This window comes from Ruditapes philippinarum, unplaced genomic scaffold (assembly GCF_026571515.1).
Source record: "Ruditapes philippinarum isolate M1 unplaced genomic scaffold, ASM2657151v2 ctg10348_1_1_1_1, whole genome shotgun sequence".
Lineage (NCBI taxonomy): Eukaryota > Metazoa > Mollusca > Bivalvia > Venerida > Veneridae > Ruditapes > Ruditapes philippinarum.
In genome coordinates this window covers 3,681-28,568 of record NW_026858603.1, presented here as the reverse complement: position 1 = coordinate 28,568, position 24,888 = coordinate 3,681, and the positions used below count along the sequence as shown (strand labels likewise).

Here is a 24,888-nt window from a genome sequence, read left to right as displayed (position 1 = left end):
CTTTTATTTAGCCTTTTTTATAAATTAAGATATTGTCGGCAAAGGTGACATAAATAATTTAGCATTGTGGCAAATCGCACCGACCACGGGGATGGTTATAACAATGTAGTTGCTATCGTTTATGTGTGAAATAACAACCTGATAGATATAAATTTGAGTTTATGGACTTCTCTACGGATTCAAGAGCTTGCTTAAAATTCAACCTCGTTCTATAACAATGTCAAAAATAACCACACTAAAAACAGACATCTTTATTATGTAAAAGCTTATATATGACGGAAGATTATGTGTTCCTGGAAAATTTCTTAACTATTTTTACGATAGACTGCGAATGATTATTTCTCTATAAATCAATAGAAAATACATGGAAGTATATTATCAGTGAATGCTTTGAATAAACTGTTCGTCAGTAAATCGAACACCCCAATGTGTCACGTGACATGTGGACAGATACCAGACGGAAAGTTAATCACGTAATATTTGAAGAAATTTCTGCTATTAAATGATATTAATCAGCAGCTTTTTAATTGGTCATATGTCACTGGGTCATAAAAAGTTGTAAGAGTATGTTAGTGCAACTTGTGACTCCCTTTGGCGCGATATTTTTGTTATGCAATAATTTAGCGTGAAACGTAAGGGTCTGAGTGAGAACAGCCGATTTATGTCACTTCGTTTGATGCTGGTCGGACTAACTTTAAATCGGCATAACTGTTTTTAATAATCAAGCAATTTACATGCGGTTTAAAGCACATGAAAGGAAATTCATTTACGGAGGGAACCGTGCCAGGAATTTTTGTTTGCTCAATCAGAGACTTAATTATCTTTAATTACGTAATATGTATGGTTAAATAAGTCGCATAAAATGATTAACGTTACGCAATATTTTTTGAGAAAAAAATCTGAGACCAAGATGTATTAATTATGTTTTTATTCCAAAAGTTTGACAAAATAATGACTTTGATATGACGATTTAAAATTTTAGAATTTTTGTTCAAAGTCAATTATTTACAAAGGCATTTTTTAAAAATATGGTCTTTTCTATAATCATCAAAGAATTTAATGCATAACATTTAATGAATAACAACTATTACTAAAATAAATTGGTTTAAATGACATTTATGTTAGTACCACGGAAAGTTGTTGCCTTTACATTAAAATAAATCGATTTTTTACAAACTGTGCTAATATTTTATAACTGCTACGTTGTACAATATTATGTAATTTGATTTGTTTTATATTCTTATATTTACGTAGTCGGAAGTGTCAGCATTAGGCACAGTTGTATTTTTCAACTCCATATATGTAGTTATCTCTCGAGTCGATGTATTCAGTCGCTCGTATGTACTTGTAGAAGGCGCATTGAACTCATCATAAACATTCCTATCTCTCCTGCTTGTATCTAAATCCGTGTAATTGGATGTGGCATTGACTCCGACAGTAATACCTAAATAAATGATCATATCGTAGTAAATTTTCATTTTTTTATAAAACTGTCGAAGTTATACCAAAATGATGAACAATTAAAAAAAATGCAAATTAAATGATAAGATACTATTTACGTCATTTGTATAAATATTAAACAGTCATACCATACGGTTTCATTTAGTTACTAGTTTATTTTAATGTTTGAATATGTAAGCATAGACACTATACGAAAGGTTCACGTTGGCAAGCTTCACTATTAAGACAATTCTCTTTCAAAAACTTATACACAGAACAACAGAAACAAACGGGGAAAAAAAGACACGAAAAGTTAAACAAACAGGAAGAAAGGACATTATTCACTTTAAATCTTAAATACCAGTTACCTGATTTTGGACTGTCATGACGTGAATGTCTCATATTCCTGAAAATAGTTATTGTTAAGATTCATTTGTCTCAACAGCAATGATAACAAAGAAGAAAAGACTATTCTATCTGTAATAAGAGTATATTGTTATAAGAGAATTTATATTATTTTCAAGAAAAGCTGTCATAGTTATTTGTCATAGTTATTTTGTAGTCAAAGGTATCATGCAAAATGAAAAATCAAAACATTCAAAATAAAACATCAAATCCGAAGCCAACGAAATGAAAGCCATTTATGTGATAAGAGGAAATAAATAAGCTTTAAAGTTTTATTTAGTACATACATGTTAAGTAAACTATCTGGACATCATCTGGTGTTTGTATTTATTGCTGCCGATAGTTTATATGAAAAGGTCAGCCAAAATATCAAAAATAAATTGACCCATATATATTTTTATTTTTTTTTATGTTTTATAATTGTAAACTTATAACATTATGCCATACATAATGTTCAGAGGTATGATGTTTAATCTAGAAAATGCGAGACTCTATGTTCCTATTATGATTGTTTTCAATATACACTTTTGTACATGCATGTAGATGGTTGAATTCCGTTTTTACATGTAAATTACTTAAATCAGAAGACACAGAGAAATTATGCACTCAAAAAAATGAAACACACCAAGATAGCTACAGAAGTTTCAAATATTTGAAATGAACGGATTTATGTTAATTAAATGAATGTATCCATCCCTTAAAATATAATTATAGGGATTTAGTTATTGCTTAAAAGGTTTGAGACATTGAAATGATGATATCATGCATTGCTTACAAATGATTGTTTGTGAAATGCAAAACTCAAACATGTTATATGTTTAATGAGAAAAAAACACTTACTTAAATCGTTTGTATCCGATAAAAGCCACAGCAACAAAGGCGAGTGTGCCAATAGACGCACCGACTCCTACACCAACTAACAGTCCAGTGTTCGAAGAATGCGTTGTCTCCGTTTCCTCAATCTTGTTAATGATTGCTTAAATTGAACAATGATAGTTTACTCTTCTCACAATATCAAAGAAAAAAAAAATAAATAAGTGAAAGTCTGTGTTAAAGCTGCATTAAGTAAATATGTAACAATATTTTGTCGTCGGCTTTAAAAACAAGCATTTACAGTTGCATTTATCATTTTAACAGTATTTATGGTATTGTTGTAAATCTCTTCAATATTGTTCATAAATTACGATTTTTTACGGAATACCCAAAGTTCGTACAAGAATTTTAACATGCAAATGAAAGACTATAATCAGCTCGTGTATGCGTCACAGTGTCATAGTTGCTATCCGGAACACAGCAAATATGAGATTTCCTTGTGCAAACACACTTTCACCGTTTTAGGCTCATGGTCAATTAGGCCTGACGGTAATATTGTTTTAAAAAGTAAATGGTGAGAAGAACTGATACAGTATTTGATTTAATTGAAAGTACTTGGAGTATTTGGGAAAATATAGAACATTACGTTCCGATTAACTGTTATTGTTGTATCGTCTGAACGAAACTGTATAATATTAAGCATTAAAATACTAGATTTGCAAAAACAAATCCAGAACACAAGTTTTTAATTCGAAATGACGCAAAGAACCTTCTAACACATGGTTTCAAATGCATGTTATTTGTTTATCTACGGCATAAACAAGATAAAATGTTGCATGTTAAGTGGACAAATATAGCATTAACATGCGTATATACATTTAATTTAAAACAAAATTCATTAATCCAATAAACTGAATATTTGCACGTTCCTGAAAAAACTTTTAAAGATAGCTTATGCAAGCTTCAGCGCATGTTTTATTCTTAAAAGAAATCAAAAGTATGTCATAATACTATGATCGTACATGTATTTTCAACAATGAATTTGCGAAAGGTAAAAATTTAGAACCAACCTGAACATATGGAAGGGTATTAACGCAAAAATAACATCTTGCTTTCTTACGTTACATCTTGCTTTCTAACTTGTACATCTTGCTTTCTGACTTGTACATCTTGGATTCTGACTTGTACATCTTGCATTCTGACTTTTACATAATGCCCCCTTACATGCACATTATGCTTTCTGTTGTGTGAGTCTTGCTTAATTGTATGTTGATATCGTTTATTTAACGATCAGTTATTATACATTTGTTGATCTGGTATATTAAATGCAACTGTCTGTATTTGGGTCTATTTACTCAGCTTGAATGACGAATGTCATAAGTTAGAATGACGGATAGTCGAAAGCCGAATGCAGCATGCATAATACGACACGACACATGGTGTAATAATATGTGACACCCAAATTATGCTAGTATTGCAGTTCGGATTCAGTTTACCAAGTTACGTCCCTTTGTTTTAAAATTTCCATTTCCACTATGGAGGAAATAAGGTAATCATATATACAAAACGATTTAACCAATCTTTTAGAATTATATTTTTATCAACAAAATAATTATAAGATATAACAGTTGTTCAAAGTGCTTTGGCCATAAAAAAACTTATCAAATGATCAGATGATAAAAAAATCAACCACATGACATCAACCGTAACAAATAAGATTATGGCTAAATTGAAAATAAGGGGCATAACTTTTGTGATCGATATTCCGGATACTCGTATATTTTCGGTAATTACCGTATGGTTCCGTACATATTTCCTCACTTGTGCCCTCTGTCGTAAACAAAATTGTAGTTTGCAACCTGCCTTGTTGAATTGCACACAGTGTGTGCTTCCATGTATTATTTATACATGTATAATCGATTAACATAGGTTTCCTATTTTTTGTACACATTAAATATAGACAGTTTAGATCATTATAATTAAACTGAACTAATTTATAACTTTAACGTAGACAAATTTGAAGATAGTCAAATAACGAACGATTCATGCAATTTAAAGCAAAATGTGCAAGTCATAATGAAAGATGTGCAAGCCAGAATGCATTGTGTGCCTGTCATTATGCAAAATGTAATAGTAAGAATCCAAGATTTACAAGTCAGAAGGCACAATGTAACGTAAGAAGGCAAGATGCAATTTTTGCGTGAATACCCTTCCATATGAACATACATTTCTATTTTATTTGTTACTTTCAACAATTTTAAAGTATTTCAAATAAATACAAAAAATCGAGATAACCTTTAGTTTTAAAATGCAGAGTCTCTGTGTGAAGTGAGTTTCCTTCTATATTTTTTGCAAACATCTCGATTTCATACTTTTGCATGCTGGATAGGTCATTTAAAGTATAATTCATATTTGTGTCACCATTATCATTTATTGATTTGTTCAACCATACAAGTTCATGAATCATTTTGTAAATTATTATAAATGTTTGGTCTGTAAATGAGTCGTTTCTGAGACGGAAGTCCCATGGTCGTTCTGGTTTATCTGTAAATTCATAACTATTTGATAAACTCATAAACTAGTACATTTCCAAGGTTAAGTTCAAGTGTTAGTTTGAAAGTGCATACTTTAAACATTAACATACAAATTAAAATATACTCACGTGTGAACACATTCATTATATGCAACCATTGTGATGCACTCAGACATTTTGTATATTTAATACTTCAACAGGATTTATTTGAATACAAACACTAAATCAACGGTTAAGGTAGACCATGGGTAATGCATATCCTCCACTTTGAGGAGTATTCAAATAGGCTAAAATTGCTTGCAAACTACATTGAAATTGAGGGGCGTGGGTTCAAGCCCCAGAAGGGGCAACTTTTTTTCTTTCTTTATTTTCTTTTTAACATTTTTTATGTATCTCTCTGATCCCTTATGAAAGAAAAAAGGGTTTGATTTAAATTATATAATTATTGTAGGTATTTATTTGCTAAATAATGACATAATTAATAGAAAATATGATACAAGATATGTTCAAAGTTTAATAAAATAAAAACTACACGGTAAAAGTATTTTATATTTCGCAGGATCAACTAATATACCTTTAAAAAGATTAAGGCAAACTTTGAAAACAGCCCCTCATTATGGTAAATTTTAGGAATATTTTGAATAAGGCATTTTAGATAGGGAAATGATAAAATTAGTGTTTAAAGTGGGTGGGGTAAGGTAACATTTTTATACATATTAAGAACATTTTGTTTAGAAACAAACATTTTGCTTGTGTAATTTGTTACCTGAATGTTACTATTTGTTTCTTAACAATTGGTGATAGAAAAACATTTTTTATAATGATGATATTACAGATTATTTAGAGTTTCTTCATTTCTGAAAATATGCCCTTCTAATGGCAAAGTCTTAGTTTAGAAATATATCCATAACTCATAAACCACACGGTAAATTTTATTTAAATTTTGCATACAGTTGACCTTGAAGACATATAACTGTCCTATGTTGTCAATTTTACAGTTCCTTATGGTGCCCATTACCCATGGTCTACCTTAATTATAACATATAATAACAAAAGATAAACTTCACTTACTTGTGGCTCTCAATTCATAATAGTGAGTATATAATCCAACTGAATTTTCAACCTCAACTTTATAATACCCTAAATCCTGCTGAGTTGTGTTCCTTATAATAATATTTGTTTGTAAATCATTTGTATGTATCAGGTATTTATTGTCATTATCGGAAATGGAAACATTCTCCTTCAACCAAATGAACATTGTTTTGTTTGGTTCATCAAGATAATTCCTAGCTTGAAATGATAGTGTTACATTAACGTTCAGAACTGTTGCCACTTTCGTAACACTTGTGTCGCCAGATGATGGTCTTGGTCGGCCTGCAGATAGATAGTTTTCCCATTTGACATTTATAATTACAATGTAATTTCACGTGCAATGCATTCAGATGTTTAATATAAATTTCAAATACATGTGTATTAAATTATCATAATAACGGTGTAAGTTATTTATTACATTTCAATGTTATTTACTCTTGCCATGCTTTGCATTGGATAAATAGCGTTTGAGTTCTTACTTTTAACTATAAGAATCAGTTTTGACTGTGATGGTGTGTCCTTTGTGTACTTGTTTCTTCCAGTACAAATATATTCTCCAGCATCTTTGAATGATGCATTGTGTAATGTATAACGAGCAATATTTGACTGTGATACCTCGATAATATAATCCCCCCTTGGAGACTTTATTTTTAAATCTGATGAAGGATTGGCTTTAGCAATGCATTCGAACGATAAATTTTGAGTTCTGTTAGCTACAAAGGTTCGACCTGATGTTTCCGTAGATATCGAAAATTTGTGTATTTCTGATGGAACTGAAATAAATAAGGATATTATAAAAACATGACTGAAAACTAGTCCGGTCTTAATCTATGTATCTATTTTAGAAATCTTAGTTAGGAATGAATACTTTATTTATTGTAAACTTCCAAAGAATATCACATTATCAATCTTTTGTCATTTTACCGGGGAAGCATGTTAATATCTTACAGAAAACATTGAGATGAAAAGATTGTCTTCTTTCTATTTTTGAAGAACTACCGATCGTAGGATACATTTCCGTAATTACAATACAGGTGTAGTTTCCACCGTCTTCTCTTGAAACGTTCTTGAAAGATAATTGTTTGTTGTTCCATCGATTTTCGTCACTAAGTTTTGACCATGTAATTGTGGAGTTTGAAGGATTTTCATATTTAACCGGACATGATATTTCAAAGGGCGATCCTTCAGTAATACTTATATCATATATTGGATTCAAAATAGCTGGATCTGTAAACAACAAAGTATAGTTTTTTTTAAACAAACTATTTGTATGGAGGAATAAAAAGTTTTGTTGTAAAAAACCGAAATAAGTCTTATCAAAACAGAAGATCAATAATATAAAGTGTTAATTGGATAAATACAGTATAAACGAGAAATGTTTAGATGAAATCATCAAATTCACGTAAGCGTAGTAAAATTATATTATAACATTTTAAGCGTTTCAATTCTTTGAACAGGTCGCCTTACTTTGTGTTTGAGAATATCAGAGGCGTATATCTTTCAATAATTATTGAACACAAACAAATGAATAATAAATATCCAACGTTGAAATTATTGAGACTATGAACAAAGTACTAGTGAACAGAACAAATACAACTGAATTAAGTATGGGTAATTCAGTGAGGAAAAAGATCATATGCAATGATCAATGTTCCTTCAATGAATTTCCATCATATGTAATAAATGCAAAATGCGGTAAGAGCGACTTGTAGAAACAAAACAGTATCAATAATATTCTAGTAGGTCGCAATTTAATCCCTACATTTGATTATTTGAATAATGTAAAAAAATCCCGAAAAAACATTTTGCCTGACCGTTCCTCTTGAATTTTATGTTTTTGATAATAAGATTATTGAATTATATACTTACATAATATGTTTAAAATAATTTTTAAGGTACTTTTCCCCACTTCAGTTCCGCCAATGGACCTCCTCATATAATTTGCAACGCTGCAAGCATATATTCCACTTTCGTGTCGACTGATATTAACAAATTTCAAAATGTTTGTAGACTGTGTTTTAAATGATTTCTCATTTATCCATTTATAAGATGGTAATGGTTTACTGTTGGAAAAACATGTCACATTTATTGTTTCAGTTTCTGTTATACTGAGGTTTCCGTTTTGAACTTGAACGCTGTCACCATTATAGTTTGAAACGTGTATTGTAGGAAGACTTGGAGGATCTTGAATACAATGAAATGTAATGAGATTGCTATATAACTGACATAAGATGATTAAAATTAATTTGTATCGAGTATTGCGTGTAAGTGCTACTTCACCTTTGAATGTTATAATAATAAGTAAACAATGACGAATATATTTAGTCACAAAAAACAATATTTAATTGTGAATGTTTTAATGTGGACAATTGATGTGATTATATTCTTTTTTTTTTCAAATATTTTAATAAATTATGTGTTGACTTTAGCTAAGAAATGGCAATTATACACCTACACAAGACAATAATTGAAAGCGATGCTTCCGATTTCGAATTTATGTCCCTTTGACTCGCAGTTTCTTTCATCACATTTGTTGCTCTGCACGTACTATTTATGTCCAAATTGATGTTAGATATACTCAGAGTTGGATTGCTTTTGTTATCATCCCATTTAATGTCAGGAACAGGGCTCCCTTTTACATCACAGTAAATGGAAAACGTATCGTTTCTTATACCGTAAAATATATTTGACTGAATGAGCTGACCGCTGGAGTTTTCAAATTTGAACTTTGGATTGCTTGGAGGATCTGAAATTATCAAAAATAGTTACATATTTTGTGGAACGAAACATACAATGTAATTGTCAATAAAAAATATATGTAACCGATAATAACATGCTTGATATATATTAAAATTATTTGTAATAACATTTCTTTCTTTTTAAAATTCATATATTAATGTAATATTTAAAAAATGTGTGTGATCAAACCAACCTGTTTTTGTTTAATTCATTGAAATGATGTGTACTTACACAGTATTGTTAAACTGAGTGATGATGACTGACTCCCGGCTTTATATGAAGCATTCGTTCGTGTCATCCTATTTGACGCCTTGCATTTGTAATCTCCCTGATAGTATATTTTAACGTGTGCTATTTCTAAAGTGTCACCATTACCAGAAAAACCTGGGCCAGTCCATGTGTAGTAAGGTAAAGGATTACTTTCGCTATTGCAGACAACGCGCAATGTGTTGTTTAGAATAACACGAACATCACCAAAAACACTTGTTTGTCCAATTTTAAAATGTGGCTTGTCTGGAGGGTCTTAAATAAAACGCAATTATATCTAAAAACAAGACATATAATTTAAACGACTTGATGACTTACAAGTGTTTTATTTTAATTTAAATCATTAAAATGTAAACATTATGTCCAACCTATTTCAACAAATACGTGAATAGTATCGAACAGTAAATGTTCAATAAACTAAAAAGAACAAAATATCATTTTAAGTCAATGTTCGTAATCATGGTAAATTGTACAATTTAATTTCCGGAAGAACAATTAAACTATCTAATATCACTTGTTTATATTGTTTATAACGACCGATGCCTAGCCTTTTTATATACATTAAATAATATGTTTGCCTTACTTGTATAAACATATTACAATCCAAAAAACATACATTGTACATTAATTTTTACATCTGTTGTCCTTTTCCAATTACTTAATGTGTGGTGAGATGTACAAGAGCATGTGCTAAAATTGCGCAGTGCCACCCATTTTACAGTACTTAAAACTGTGCTGCCTTGGGATATTGATGTTATTTCAAGACTGTCAAAACATTTCCAGCTCAATGATGCAAGAGGGTTTCCTCCGGTAATCGAACAAACAAATGTGTTTGTATCCGTCTCAATGACCTGTAAGACTTCGTTAGTTTCCACCCCTTGTATCAAAGGTGAATTATCTGGGGGATCTGAAATAAAAAAAATAAAAGCTTGTAATAATAAATTAATTGACACAACTGACATGTTGTTTTTATTGAGATACATTAAACTGAAACAATAAGTACATTTTCTTAAACACATTCACAATGACATGTGTTTCATAAAGTTGTTATTATTCTAATAGTTGTTTATATGTATATCTGTAATATACCAGTTATATGTTAATATATAGAAAACGTTGGTAATCATCTTTTTATGAATTATCTCTTTGTGTTTCAACGTAGAATAATTTGTTAAATGTATCTTTCTAAGAATGAAATCAATCCTTTTTGTTTTTAGCTGTTCCTTGGGGCCACGAGATACATTTTTTTTCTGAGTTATTTCTCGTTGCAACGAGATAGACAAAGAACTATTTGCTTCCTATAATAACACCTAAATGTTTTTTCGGTTGTCATTTAACTGAATAGAATAAAGTCCCCTGCGAAAACAAAATGTCAACAAATCATAATTAGCAGAAATATGTACATGTATCATTGTCAAACAGCTTTGAAATATCAAAATTAAGACTAAATTCATTTAAATCGGACTAGAAGGAAAAATGGCGGAGGATATTTAAGATGTAAGTAAAGTTTTTTTACAGCGTTAATATTAGAAATTCAAATCTTTAGTTGCTAAACTTCAAGTGACAAGCTCAAGGCTGGGATATCAAAATGAATAGACGTCAATCACAATTATTTCGCAATATTCATAAATCTATTATATAACGCCTGTAATGATCACATAGCACCACTGTAACATGACTCTTTCACGTAATTTTGGTAAAAGAAAGTTATATTTTAAACAAACCGAAATAAACTTACATGTAACATTAACTATGAATTCGCTGCTCTTTATATCAGCTTCATTAGCTTGTGTCATCACTTCACAATACAGACGTAAGTTATTAATCGTCCTATTTGGACTAAATTGTAGTATACTTTCTACGGCTTTGAGACCATAATCACCGTCAATGTATGTTTTGGTTGATGACTGTGTAAGGTTATATACGAAATTTGTTTTACTGTTACGGACATACCAATGTACTCGTGGTTCTGGTCGGCATGCTGATGTTCTGCATATGACTTTCCCTGTCGTATTTTCTTTTATAAAATCCCAATTTGGTTGACTCAATGTCAGGCTTGTAGCAGGAACTACAACATTTTAAAATCAATGAAGGTATGCATAGTATACAATAAGTATATACTCGGATTGTATGTAATAGTTGTAAACTAATATACACAAATGAAAATGGTTAGCCTATGTTGTTTCTTTGTTATAATGAACAATAGGTTAACTAAAGCATGGACACATCAGTTATTCAAAACAAAATAATCAAAAATCCATTATAACTGTTAATTAAATGCAGAATCTTCATATTAAGTAAATAAATGGAACAATACTTTAGATACGTTTTACCTATCATATACCTAATACTTGTATCACGACTTTGTTAGAAATTGAAATAAGCTCTTCACATGTCCATTCAGCTCCATGTTGAGTACGATCAATTTTCTTTAGAATCACGGAATAAGTCCCATCACCATTGCACAGACCATCAAATAAATTACTGTCTTTTAGAAACCGCGTTGTTACACATTGTCCGTTAAAGTAATATAGATTTGCGTAGTCACTTATCTCAGAGTTTTTCCAAATTGTTTCTAAAATAGATTTCCCGTCCGTCCTTGAACATGTGAGTGTTGCACTTGAATTTTCCTTGGCATATAACTGAGTTGGTGTAAGCTGTATTGTATTTGTCATTACACCTATATAACGTGAGGGTCCAATAAGATAAGAATGCACATGAAAAAAAGTTTGCAATATATTCAAAAATGACCGAGATAAATCGTTCCATAGTTCATTGAAATATTTACAAGATTACCCAACAAGATGCAAAATGGGTGCCGTGATAAAACGAAACTTTAAGTATCATAAAAAGAAAAGGTTAAACTCATTGTGTGAACTTATAAAAACTTAATAGTTTGATATTTCATTGCGAAGGAATAGATTTCTTATAAACACAAATCACTTCCTAAATGATTTGCGTAAATGTACAAAAAAGTTAATACTAGGAACAGAGCAAAAAGGAAAATCAATAGTTATAACTGTTAGGTTCGTTAGTATTTACAGGTTTGTGTGCGTTTGTAACATTGTAAAATTAAAAAAAATATCTTATAAAGATAATGGCCTTCCGTTTAAAAGTTTGATCTTTAATGAGTTAAAAAGACATACCAATATCAGAGAGTACCAGCATGAAAAGATAAAAGCACCATAGAACATTCTTTGCGCAAAGTTTTGATCCATTCCTGAAAATGAATTCAGTATTATTAATTTTTATCTTAGTATATTAGTTTTGCCAGGCATAGTAAAGAATACTTGTAATGAATATGTGAACAATGGAATGCAGTCTCCATTTGATTTATCTAAGTATCGATATCTGTACATCTAAAAATAAAAAAGTCAGTGGATATGTAAAAATTTAAATAGCCTGATGTTTAGCCAAAAGCTCAAGTTTATATTACGAGTTTATATGACATCCTGTTACAAAACGGGATATTTCTATAAATATCGCTTAGAATGTATCGGCAATGCTCAATTCTTAAAAAGAATGGACCGGTCATTTTTATAATTCAGGTCTTTTTTTTATTAAGCATTTTCATTTGCATTATCAATAATTGATCAATTACCATTATAATAGTCCGTTTATATTTTAATAAATCAACACAAGTTGACTGCAACACAATGAACATAATGTTGCTTTTAATTGCATTTATTATCAATGTTAAAAATATGTAATACTATCATTGTTATTAAAGCAATGGCATTTACAATAATAGTAATAATAGTAATAATAATAAAAAAATAATAATAATAATGATAATATTAAAGATAGTTATAATAATAATGATAATAATAATAATAATAATAATAAAAATAATAATAATACTAATAATAATAATAATAATAATAATAATAATAATTATAATAATGATAATTATAATGATAATAATAAAAATAAAAACAACAATAATAATATTGATTATAATGATAAAAATAGAAATAATAATAAAAGAATAATAATAATAATAATAATAATAATAATAAAGATAATAATGATAATAATTAGAATAATAAAAAAAATAATAATAGGAAGAAGAATAATGATAACGATTATAATAATAATAATACTAATAATGATAACAATAATAATAATAATAATAATAATATTATTATTGCATGACCGCCACAACTTTCCTTTCTCTAAATTCCAGTATTGGAAAACTTTGGGGGTGCTCTAAATGAGGTATCAGTACGCTTTTGGGTGCTCTAAATGAGGTATCAGTACACTTTCTCGCGCATGCCCAGTTTACTATTTTATTTGAAATAATAAAGTGAGCATTCCTGAAAAAGAGCAAAACAAACCATTAGACAGTTTACAGAACTTTTAAAAAAAAGAATTTATATATCATCTCGATCTTTTTGGGTTTTTTTCAACACCTGAAAATGCAGTTATTATAAAGATGTTAACTCCACTGGAAAGTAATCGCCATTTTCTGCATCCTGACCTCGAGGACAAATCTGAAACAATGATCAAATAAATTTATTCTTTTTTTTTTTTTTACTTTAAACAATGCCTTCATTTTACAGGAGATTCTGACCAGTAAGCCATTCAGTAATCACTGCACGTATATGAACATAATATTTTAGCGTAATTATTAATAGATGGAAGTAGTGTTAAAGGCACATTATGCGTCAGAAATGCTATCATTTTTATTTCTCAAAATTTTAAATCTTTGGTGTCTTGTTACAAGTTCCACAAAAATACTTATTTGCCATATAAATGAACTATCTTTGCATCTTTTGCTTTGCTTGCAATTGGTATAATTATAATAATGAATTAGTATTTTGTTTGTTTGTTTGTTTGTTTGTTTCATGTTACGCCTTTTTTTCAACAGTATTTCAGTCATATAGGCGGGTAGTTTCCTAACAATCGTTCCTGGAGAGTTACACCAGTACTAGACTACCTTCCTCCGCGCTAAACTACCTAAGCATCTCCCGGGGATCGAACCCACGCCAGAGAGGTAACTGGATTAGAAGTCATCGACTCTAACCCCTGGACCAAGTATTTTGTTTGGAAGTCAAAATACTATTTGTTTACATTTTGCTACCTTTACGACACATTACTGCATATTCAGCACTACTTTCTTCAGCAGTTAAATATCTTACATGTTCTAAATCCATTATTAAAACATTATTAAACATGTGTTTTTACATTTCTAAAGAATTCAATAAAAAAGGATTTCTGAGCCAGCCATAATGTGCCTTTAAGTAAAAATCACTACAACATACGCTTACAAGATATACCTCTGAAAAATAACCGGGATACTTATCGACAATATTTCCTAGATTATATTTTTAAAATGAGCTGGAAAGATGATTATTATTTCGCATTTAGAAAATATGCATCAACTTACCTCGTGAAATGGTTATTTATGAACGGCATCTAATGGGTGTATTTCTGTGGGTATTTCTTAAAATATTTATATGTTTAAATAAAGCAAATATTACGAGAGAAGAAAAAAGTCATGATGGTCATGCGATAAAACAGTTACAGAATAAATACTCGAGGTTCCGTCTCGATTAATTTCCCATGATTGACCCTTTTGTCGCCCCATGCGCTGATACCAGCCGGTAAAGACCTCGTTTATATTCTATAACAGTTTACTATTACTTAATAATAATAATAATAATAATAATAATAATAATAATAATAATAATAGTAATAATAATAGTAATAATAATAAATAATAATGATAATCATGATAATCATGATAATTATAATAATAATAATAATATAATGATAATAATGATAATAATAACAATAATAACAATACTAATGATAATAATAATAATAACTATAATCATAATAATGATTACAATGATAATAACTAAAATCATAAAAATGATAACAATGACAATGATGATGATGATGATGATGATGATGATGATGATGATGATGAAACAAATTTTGTCGACATATTTTAATCTGTTGTAATGGTTGCAGTGAAGCCATTAAGTTTTGTTTCCATTCTGCATCAGATAGTCTAAAAACCTCCTGCTTATAGCCTCGTTTCCAAAATATTTTTGAAAAACTTTTTTTATCAAACTAGAACTAAAATGCAATTACTAGTAAATATTGTATTGTCGTAATTTGATTACAAATTGTTCAATAAGATTAAAAGACAAATGTAAGAAGAAAATCACACGCACAATCAAAAAATCAACAACAACAACAAAAACACAGACAATTTTGATTTGATTTCGGCATTTAGTCATTATATTTACACAAATGAAAACATAGTGATATCATCGAAGTACATGTATCTTAAACAGAGTAATATGTGGATATAAACTGCTCGTTTCGCGGATGGTTTGTTCGATACCTTCTTCACAACCACTTTCTATGATATGGATATATTTTAACAATTAATCATAATTGTGTATGGTAAGACTTACCTGATGTCCATTATTCCAGAGTGAATGTTTTCTCACTATACGTTTTTAAACTACAAAATATCATAAACAAGTCGTAATAACTATGTAGTGAACTTCCTTGTAGGTTGTACAATACCCAATATTTGTACTGACGTGTGTATATGTGTCAGGTACACTAAGATAATAACAGGTTTATACTTATAGCCCAGATAAATATATTCTCATTTCAAACACTCATTAAAGGACTCGGCCCGATGAATGTTCGTACTATTTGTTCTATAGTTAATCAGTCACATTTGAGGCTTAATTCTGGATTCCACTGTTCTCGATGTATTATATACTGTCTTCAACTTTAAACATTAACACTATCTTAGTCCAATGAGGCCCAAAATATAATAGGTTAGCCATCTACTTTTTACAGAAATCTTCATTCTGTTGTAACACTGTTTTAAATTCATCACTTTAAAAAATCCTGACAGCTGGTTGGTAGTACATCTTTAATCCTTCCGCCATCAAATGAGTTCCTGGAGAATACACAAAAATCAACTTTTAAAGTCATCATATAACACACAAAAACTACACACATGCAATTAATACACTTTAATTATGACCAATCTAACGAAAGCTGACTTAAATTGGGCCACTTCAAAATTTTAAAGAACTACTTTCTAGACTACAACGGGTTCGGTCTAATTCCGTACCGGGTTGAGACCTAAAGGGATACTATTAAAGAAATTATACCGTATGAAAAGATTATTATATTAACATTGTCAAATACTGTTCGCAATGTTTGAAATTAATATTACAAATTAGACGTATGGTGTATTACCAGGTATGTTTGTCATTTATACGTTATATGTAATACAATACATATTTAAAATCTTATATCATAAATCATTAAGCAATGCTTTCGATAATTCCGTTTTTTTTTCAAGAAACGAATCCGTCTCTGAGAACTGTTAAATCCGACTCATATCACGTTATCATTTTAAATTCGATAATGATTAAGTGTATCACGCAGTTGTAATTTTAAACCGACTGGTCAATAAAAAACGACCCAGCAGCCTGAGATCTTCCATGGACTGATAAATGTCGCAGATTTGCGATTCCTGTCAGAAGGATCAGAGGATTTGGTCCGAGCAACTTTGGCAGCATTCTTCAATAACGGATTTGTCAAAGGGATGTAATTTTTTGCATTTTTCTAAATGCAGTCTGGATGTTTCAAGGATTTTTGCAGGCTATTATACAAACCTATATCGCGTTATCACCACCCGATTCACGAATGAAACTGTGACATGCTGAGGTCCATGCAGCATATGATATGCCAAAACAGCTTACAACAAGAGGTTGGAGGAGATGACTACAATGTGGTGGTAACGTATTTTTTCTGTAAAGTATAATTTAGGAATCATCGGAGCTTAGGCAGTGACCTTGTCCTGTAGACAAGCCGATTTTTTGTTACAAACATTCAGTCTTTACATAAAGTTATACACATTTTAAAGCTGAAAAATATATCAGATATTTCGAGCATACTTATTCTAACAAATACTTATGGTTCTGATTTCCATTTTGCGTCAAATATATTTGCGTGACATTCTTGTCTTGTTCGATAACAAATCGCGCACCTGATCTGGATGAGTTGGAAGGAAAATAAATCACCACCCCCCCCCAAAAAAAAAAAAAAACACACAAGAAAACAAAAAAAAAAGACGACTCTCCAGGATCGCCGTGGATTGGTTGTTTCCAAATAATGGTTGCACCGAGATTATTTGTAAATAAAAGTTAATTTCATTGAAACTCAAAGAGTAAAGAAATACACTATAGCAGTCATTTACACTTAGCAATTTGTTCAAAAGCAAATATTTGGTAGAATTTGTTTTCTTTTTCTTCTTTTTTTTTAAAGGTTGTGTAAACTTTTTTCATCAAACTTTGAAAAGACTTAAAAAGGAGCTTACTATGTTCGGGCATTTTGTCCAACAGAAGTATATATAAACTGACGGAAATAATTTAAGTATGGTGATCAGTTTCAGACAGAACAACACATTTTTATGGCAATACATTTAATGTGCGTTATTGACCTAATACTAATGACGAAACTTAAAAATTGTGTAATAGAAGTTCAATATTGGGTTCGGTCTAAGACAACGTACCGTATAAGTGTTGTTTTTTTTTTGTTTTTTTTTTTATTTTTTTTTTTTTTTTTTTTGCTACTGGCTCCAAATTCTGCAATTTTCTTCAATTTTGTCATGTTTTTATTGCTGCAGACTTTATTTCTGTTGCAAATTTTTTTTGGACAAAACTTGAATAGAATTCTGCTCATCTTATCACGGTCTCAGTCATATTACTTGACCTATAACATGATGAATGTACATGTTTACATTCGCATTTGTTTATCGTCGCCACTGCAAAATGGTACAGTAATTAATAATCGCGTGCAAACAAATATAATGCGCAACAGTAGAAAAAATATGCATTTTTTGATCAGCGTGAAATTACAGGTTTGTGTGCGTTTGTAACATTGTAAAAATAAATTTAAAATAAAATCTTATAAAGATAATGGCCTTTCGTGAAAAAGTTTGCTCTTTAATGAGTTAAAGACATACCAATGTCAGAAAGTACCTGTATGAACAGATAAAAGCACCATAGAACATTCTTTGCGCAAAGTTTTGATCCATTCCTGAAAATGAATTCAGTATCATTAATTTTTATCTTAGTATATTAGTTTTGTCAGGAAGAGTAAAGAATACTTGAATATGTGAACCATATGCAGTCTCCATTTGATTTATCAAAGTATCGGTATCTGTACATCCAAAAATAAAAAAAGTCAGTGGATATGTAAAAATTGAAATAACCTGACGTTTAGCCAAAAGCTCAAGTTTATATACCAAGTTTAAATGACATCCTGTTTCAAAACGAATTTTTCTATAAATATCGCTCAGAATGTATAACATGATGATTGTGAATGTTTACATTCGCATTTGTTTATCGTCGTCACTGCAAAATGGTACAGTAATTAATGATCGCGTGCAAACAAATATAATGCGCAAAAGTAGAAAAAGTATGCATCTTTTGATCATCGTGAAAAGACATGTGAAAAAATATATATATGGTTTGAATGATTTAGTGGTAAACAAACCGTTTAGAATACCTGCAAACACAATATATGATGTTAAAATATCTTCATATTTACTTCCATTTCTTTCAGTCAAACATAAATTATTTATTATCTAATTTAAAGTTATAATAAACAACACACACTTTATAGGAGTAGCAATGACATACTGAATATTTCTTTTCTATAGACAGACATACATCGACGAAATGTACAAACACATAAATACATGTACTTATAATGATTTAAATAAATGTGGCCTGGCACTTAACATTTAATTTTCCGAATAAATTATGGTAAAATCCCATGTCGCCGACCACTCTTTCCAATTCATATATACATATCAGTGGCTCCGAGAATCACTATTTATTCATCCTGGATACATCGTCTTAACACAAATAATAAACTAGGTCGGTCAGAACAGTTTCATTCATACTTCTTATCCATATTCGTTAAGACAATATTAAAAATTGTCAACTCTGAAAAATAAAAAAACAAAATTAAAACCACATTACATATTTCTATTTATAAAAAAAAAAACAAAGTTTTAATTATTTGGATAGGAAGATAAATTCAAATAGTCGTTCTGTCAGTGTGTCAAGAGCTTCGATGGTGACAGTACGCCGCTACTCGCTATATTTACTGTAGTTCCTAATCTACATGTAAGTAACATATTGCCGCCAAACCTAGCGTATGATATATTTTCATAAATATTAATTTAATAACTTAAACCAAAAATAATAACCTTAACGTAACGTAAATAGGTATATTTATATGTTTTCTTTCATTTCATTCAGCCAACATTAATTATTTATTATTTCATCATTAATGTCATAATAAATAGCACATATTTTGTAAGGGTAGCAATGACACACTGAATATTTATTCCGACTAAAAATATTCGGGAATCTCAATTCCAAGATTTAATGAAACTGATATTCTCATAACATCATCACATGTTCTAATCGTCATCGACCATGTTCCTTACATAATTTGTCTAAAACTCTATTACGGGCTGCACTAGTAGCACCACCTGATCTTAATTAATGCAAACTGAATTGCGATTTGTCTAAACCGATGGATTTTAAATTGTCCAACATATTATCTCTATCTGTTGTATATGATATTTGCTGACCTTTCCTAATATATGACAATTGCTCTATTTACAAAACGAAATTCGTCTGAATAATAATTCATCACTTTCTTTATTACATTTCAATTAATACATTTTTCTACATATTTCACTGGACAATTGGAATTATTAAGTCGGCCTGTAATAACCGTGTTTCCTTTTTTGTATGTGTCTGTTTTACTAGCGTCAATAAAAAGTTTATCCTGATTGTCGCCGATATCGATGTTACAACCTTTAATCAAAATACTCTATAAAAACAAAGAAAACATGTATATGCGGTATAAGACTATGTATAATATAAGATGATGACTAGTTTAAATGTAATAGTTCAAAGAGTGAATACAAAAAAATGAACGTCTTCAATTCAATAAACGTGATGTTTTCACCACTTGTCAATTAACTCTAAGTGCCCTTAAATCGTTTAAAACATAATATAATGGAATACGATGGAAAATAATAAGAACACCTTATCTGATAAAGGTAAATAATAAATTGTATATACATGTTTAAAAGTTTCAATAAATGTATGTCTAAGTCACAAATGACGAGCGTCTATTTCTTAAAATAAAAAAATGTAATATCAGCCGATGTCCGTCCGACCAACGTGACAATCGGACGGCGGCATATGAACATTTTGCTCATCGGGCAGGCGCCGTCAGGTTTTAAGTAGTACTTAAAAGCTAATGACATTCGGACGATTACTTTTTGGGGTCATTGCGTTTAAAAGTCCTCTCGCGGGGATCGCTCGGGCGACTCGCAGGCGATGTTTTTCGGATCGGACGATTGTTTTTTTTTTAACAAAAACACCGTCCAATGTTTTAGGCTCAATACAACCACAAGCGTAAATGTAGAAAAATAGATTCTATGAATCAAGAAATCGCAATTTATTCAATAACTATATTTTATCTCATGTAATTAAAACATATATAGTCAATTTCTTTATAATCTGCATCTAAGCTTTAAGTATTTAATTTCATAATAAAGATGTGATTGTAACGTGATGAGTGTCTGAGACAACTGGAAAACAAATAAGTAGTTACGTTCATGTCTTACATTACAGTGTACAAATTTTACGAGTGTCGAATGTACCTAACGTTTTACCTATTTTGTAAAGCATTTACCTATGTATGCATTTATTCATTCCTTTTTACATATAATTATATGATATCATTACATCATGATTTTAGACTTGTGCACACAAATTAATAGGGCTTATGTCAACCAAATACTACACAAGTGGTTATTTTGAATGATACACACAATATAGCCGTATCACGTACATGCATTATGCATGCAGCTTTCAATTAATTTGTTTTATAAGCATTTTGATAAATATGTATTTTACGCAAAGCTATATAACAGACAATTTTTACATGCTTGACATCATCATGCCCCCCTTCAAAGAAGAGAGGGTATATTGTTTGCTAATATCGGTTTGTCTGTCGGTCTGTCCGTCGGTTGACCACTTGGTTTCCGCTGATTATCTTGAAAACTCTTCATATTTCACATAGTTATTGGCAATAATAGTAGATGACCCCTATTGATTTGGGGGTCATAAGGTCGAAGTTCAAGGTCACAAGGACCTTAAATGTGTAAATGGTTTCCGCTGAAAAATTATTAATCACAAAGTCCTTATATTTCACAAATTGATTGGTCATAACAAGTAACTGATCCCATGATCCCTATTGATTTTAGCGTCACTATGTCAAAGGTCAAGGTCACATGGGCCTTAAATGTCAGAATGGTTTCGGCTCATTATCTTCGTTACAAATCATCACAAAGTCTTCATATTGGTCATAACTAGAAGATGACCCACATTGATTTTGTGTTCGCTAGGTCAAAGGACCAGGACACAGGGCCTTGAATGGCAATATGATTTCCACTTATAATCTTGGCTACTATTTATCACAAAGTCTTCATATTTCACAATTTGATTGGTGATAAAATAGTAGATGACCCCTATTAATTTTGGTGTCCCCAGGGCAAAGGTCAAAGTCACAGGGTCTTTGAATGGTAGTATGATTTCAGCTCATTATCTTGAAAAATAATAATAACAAAGTCTCTATATTTCACATAGTGATTGGTCATCACCAACAAATGACTCGTATTGCTTTTGGGGTCACTAGATCAAAGGCCAGGGTCACAGGGGCCTTAACTGTCAAAATGGTTTCCGTTTATTATTTTGAAAACTATTCATCACAAAGTCTTCATATTTCACATACTGATTGGTCATAACTAGTAAGTGACCCGTTTTGATTTTTAGGTCACTAAATCAAAGGTCAAGGTCGCAGGGTTCTTGAATGTTAGTATGGTTTCCGCTTTTATCTCAAAAGCTGTTTATCACAAAGTCTTCATGTTTCTTTTATTGATAAGTCATAACTATAAGACTATAAGACGACCCTAACTAATTTTGGGTCACTAGTTCAAAGGTCTAGGTCACAGGGGCCTTACATTTCTCATTATCTTGAATACTATTTATCACAAAGTATTCATTATTTATTTTTCCATAATTGAACACTTTAATGTACCCATTTGTGGCAAGTTCCTACAACAAAAATGCCAATAATGTGAGTGAAATGATAGAAAATGGGGCATATGTGTCGTTCGACATTTTTTGTTTCCCCTTGTAATCAGTCACAAAACGTTTAACACCCTTTATCAAGGTCTGTAATATATTAAACCTGTGATCTCTTTTACTTTATATCATAAAAATATGATCATTACTTCATCTTTGAAGCCACAGTGCAAATACAATACCTGGTTTATGCGCAATGGTAAAGGTGATTTGTACATCCGTATGTAATTAGTGACATTGAAAAACGCACATTTATTTTTAACTAAGCAGATAGTATACTTATTTTTTAAAACACAAATTGTCAACATTGTCAATCTATAAGTCATCACTGTGTTCTTGACATTAACCTGAAATAACAATATTGGACAACACTAGTTTAAAAAAGATAAGTGCATAAACTTAGGCTATATCAAATTTTGAAACAAAAAAATAAATTCTTGTAAGAGAGAAATATGTTCGTGTGTTTCAAATAGAATGTTGCATGCACAAAAGAAGCTGAACTGTTATTATCCTCGGTTGTTCAATGTTTTTTATCTACTTAAATAATTAGAGCTTAATAAAGGCATTGTATGTTACATTCTTATCAAAATTGTCCATTAGATTTCGGAGCATATATTCACTGTTTATAATGATATTTAATTTATTTAATTGGATATAACAACAGTTTACTCATTGGGTAATAATAGTTTTAAAAGATAAGTGCAAAAACTAAATCTATATACAATTAAAAAGAAAAGTTTTACAATACCTGTTTGAAAGAAATATATTTGTATGTTTTCTTAAAAGCGAATGTTGCATGCACAAAATCAATGCTTAACGGTTATTATCCTCTTGTTTAAAATGTATTTTGTCTACCTTTTATATTTATCATATATATTTGCTAAATAAAAGAGACATTTCGGGTCAGCATTTGTTCATAAATTTCAACACATTTTTTATAATAGGGAGAGGACACTCATAATCTTTATAGCTTTCTACCCAATCCCAAAATGTACTTTGAAAATATTGTCTACTTGTTCAATGTTTTGGTGAATAAATATGTTTAAACAATATTTAATTGCATATAACAGTTTACCCATGTATAAATATTATATATCCTGCTACGGGTCAGGTTTAACGAGACATAAAATAAACAACTTGGTAGCTCAGTTTTAAGAGCTGTGGAAACCTATTGCAAGGACACCGGTTTCGAGTCTATATCAGTTTGCTTTGATGTTCAGCGCCCAATGTGGGTACGTGAATCGATATAACTCTAAGTCAATTCTTCTCTGTACGTATTAGAAAAGACGGATACGTCACTGTTTTGAAATCTTCATTGAATTAAGAGTAAATATAAGTAATTGCTGTTGACCGGATGTACATAGTGCTTCAACTGTGACGATTTGATTTTGTTATAAAATGACATCAATTATGGAAATAAATTTCCGTGGAAATCATTATTTGATCCAATTTATCAATATTTGCTTGGGGTTATATGAATCTATATAGTTGGTTGCAGTAAGTAATACATTTTATAATAAATTATTTATTATATATTATTGATGTTATTTAACACGTACACATCTACATTGCCAATATCTTATATTAAGATTCGCAAAGTCCAACGTACATTTACAACAAAATGTCTGCTCGTCGCATAAGATGAGTGATGTACTGATCAATGATTAATTACCTCTGCTATATAATATGTACATGCAATTCAAAAAAGAACTCTATTTGCCTAAAACCGTATCGTAGTAATTCATGCAAGCACTGCCCTATTATTTGTAACCTTGTACTTTAAATTGGCACAGGTAAACCGTATTTATATATTGTGAATAGGTTTGCATAACTTCCTGGTTTAAACATTTTGTGTAAACAATATCTAACATGTGCATAAAATGAACTGAAAAATACAATGCAGGTCATTCAGTTAAATAAAAAATCTTCTATCGGTCTAAGTGCTGCAACTTCTTAATGAATTGAGATAAAGTAAATGGCTTTTCAGCGTCGGTTACTAGTTACCGTAAAATCGACCTGAGGCCATTTTAGCCTGTCACATGTCCAATTTTTCTCAAACGAATAACAGTGTTTGGGGTCAAATATGGCATTTTCTCACTGTTTGAGGCCTCAAAAGGGGGGACAAAAAGCCATCAAACCACGCTTATATGAGGGAAAAGGTTAAATTGTATTTTCATTGAAATATTTCGATTACCACAGTATGTTCAAAGTGTGTAGAAAGCATATCCGGTATTTGGTTATGTGGATTCAATATTCGATTTGGACAATTGCACTGAATTATGATATTTTATAATATGATTAATAAAGATAAATAATAGATAAAGTATAAGATAAACAATATTTAGTATAATCATGGAAAATACATTTGTA

At 30.3% G+C, this 24,888-nt stretch overlaps 1 protein-coding gene across 1 annotated transcript; it reads right to left on the bottom strand.

Annotated features, from left to right (window-relative positions):
- Positions 1-436: 436 nt before the first annotated feature.
- LOC132753703 (hemicentin-1-like) lies at positions 437-15,853 on the bottom strand. The gene is made up of 14 exons (XM_060744198.1): positions 15,721-15,853; positions 12,436-12,509; positions 11,634-11,969; positions 11,028-11,357; positions 9,906-10,196; positions 9,254-9,544; positions 8,739-9,029; positions 8,153-8,467; positions 7,232-7,510; positions 6,763-7,056; positions 6,263-6,565; positions 2,686-2,821; positions 1,809-1,846; positions 437-1,444 (listed from the first exon to the last, which is right to left on the bottom strand). The coding sequence occupies exons 1-14, from the start codon at positions 15,729-15,731 to the stop codon at positions 1,233-1,235; spliced, it is 3,201 nt and encodes a 1,066-aa protein (XP_060600181.1). The 5' UTR covers positions 15,732-15,853; the 3' UTR covers positions 437-1,232.
- Between the last annotated feature and the right edge of the window lie 9,035 nt (positions 15,854-24,888).

Excerpts from the sequence above, each read along its gene's own strand:
- LOC132753703 (XM_060744198.1), bottom strand. Across the intron at positions 11,970-12,435 it reads GCTGGTACTCTCTGATATTG|GTGTAATGACAAATACAATA; the intron begins GTATGTCTTTTT and ends CACGTTATATAG. Across the intron at positions 10,197-11,027 it reads ATTCATAGTTAATGTTACAT|ATCCCCCAGATAATTCACCT; the intron begins GTAAGTTTATTT and ends TTTTTATTTCAG.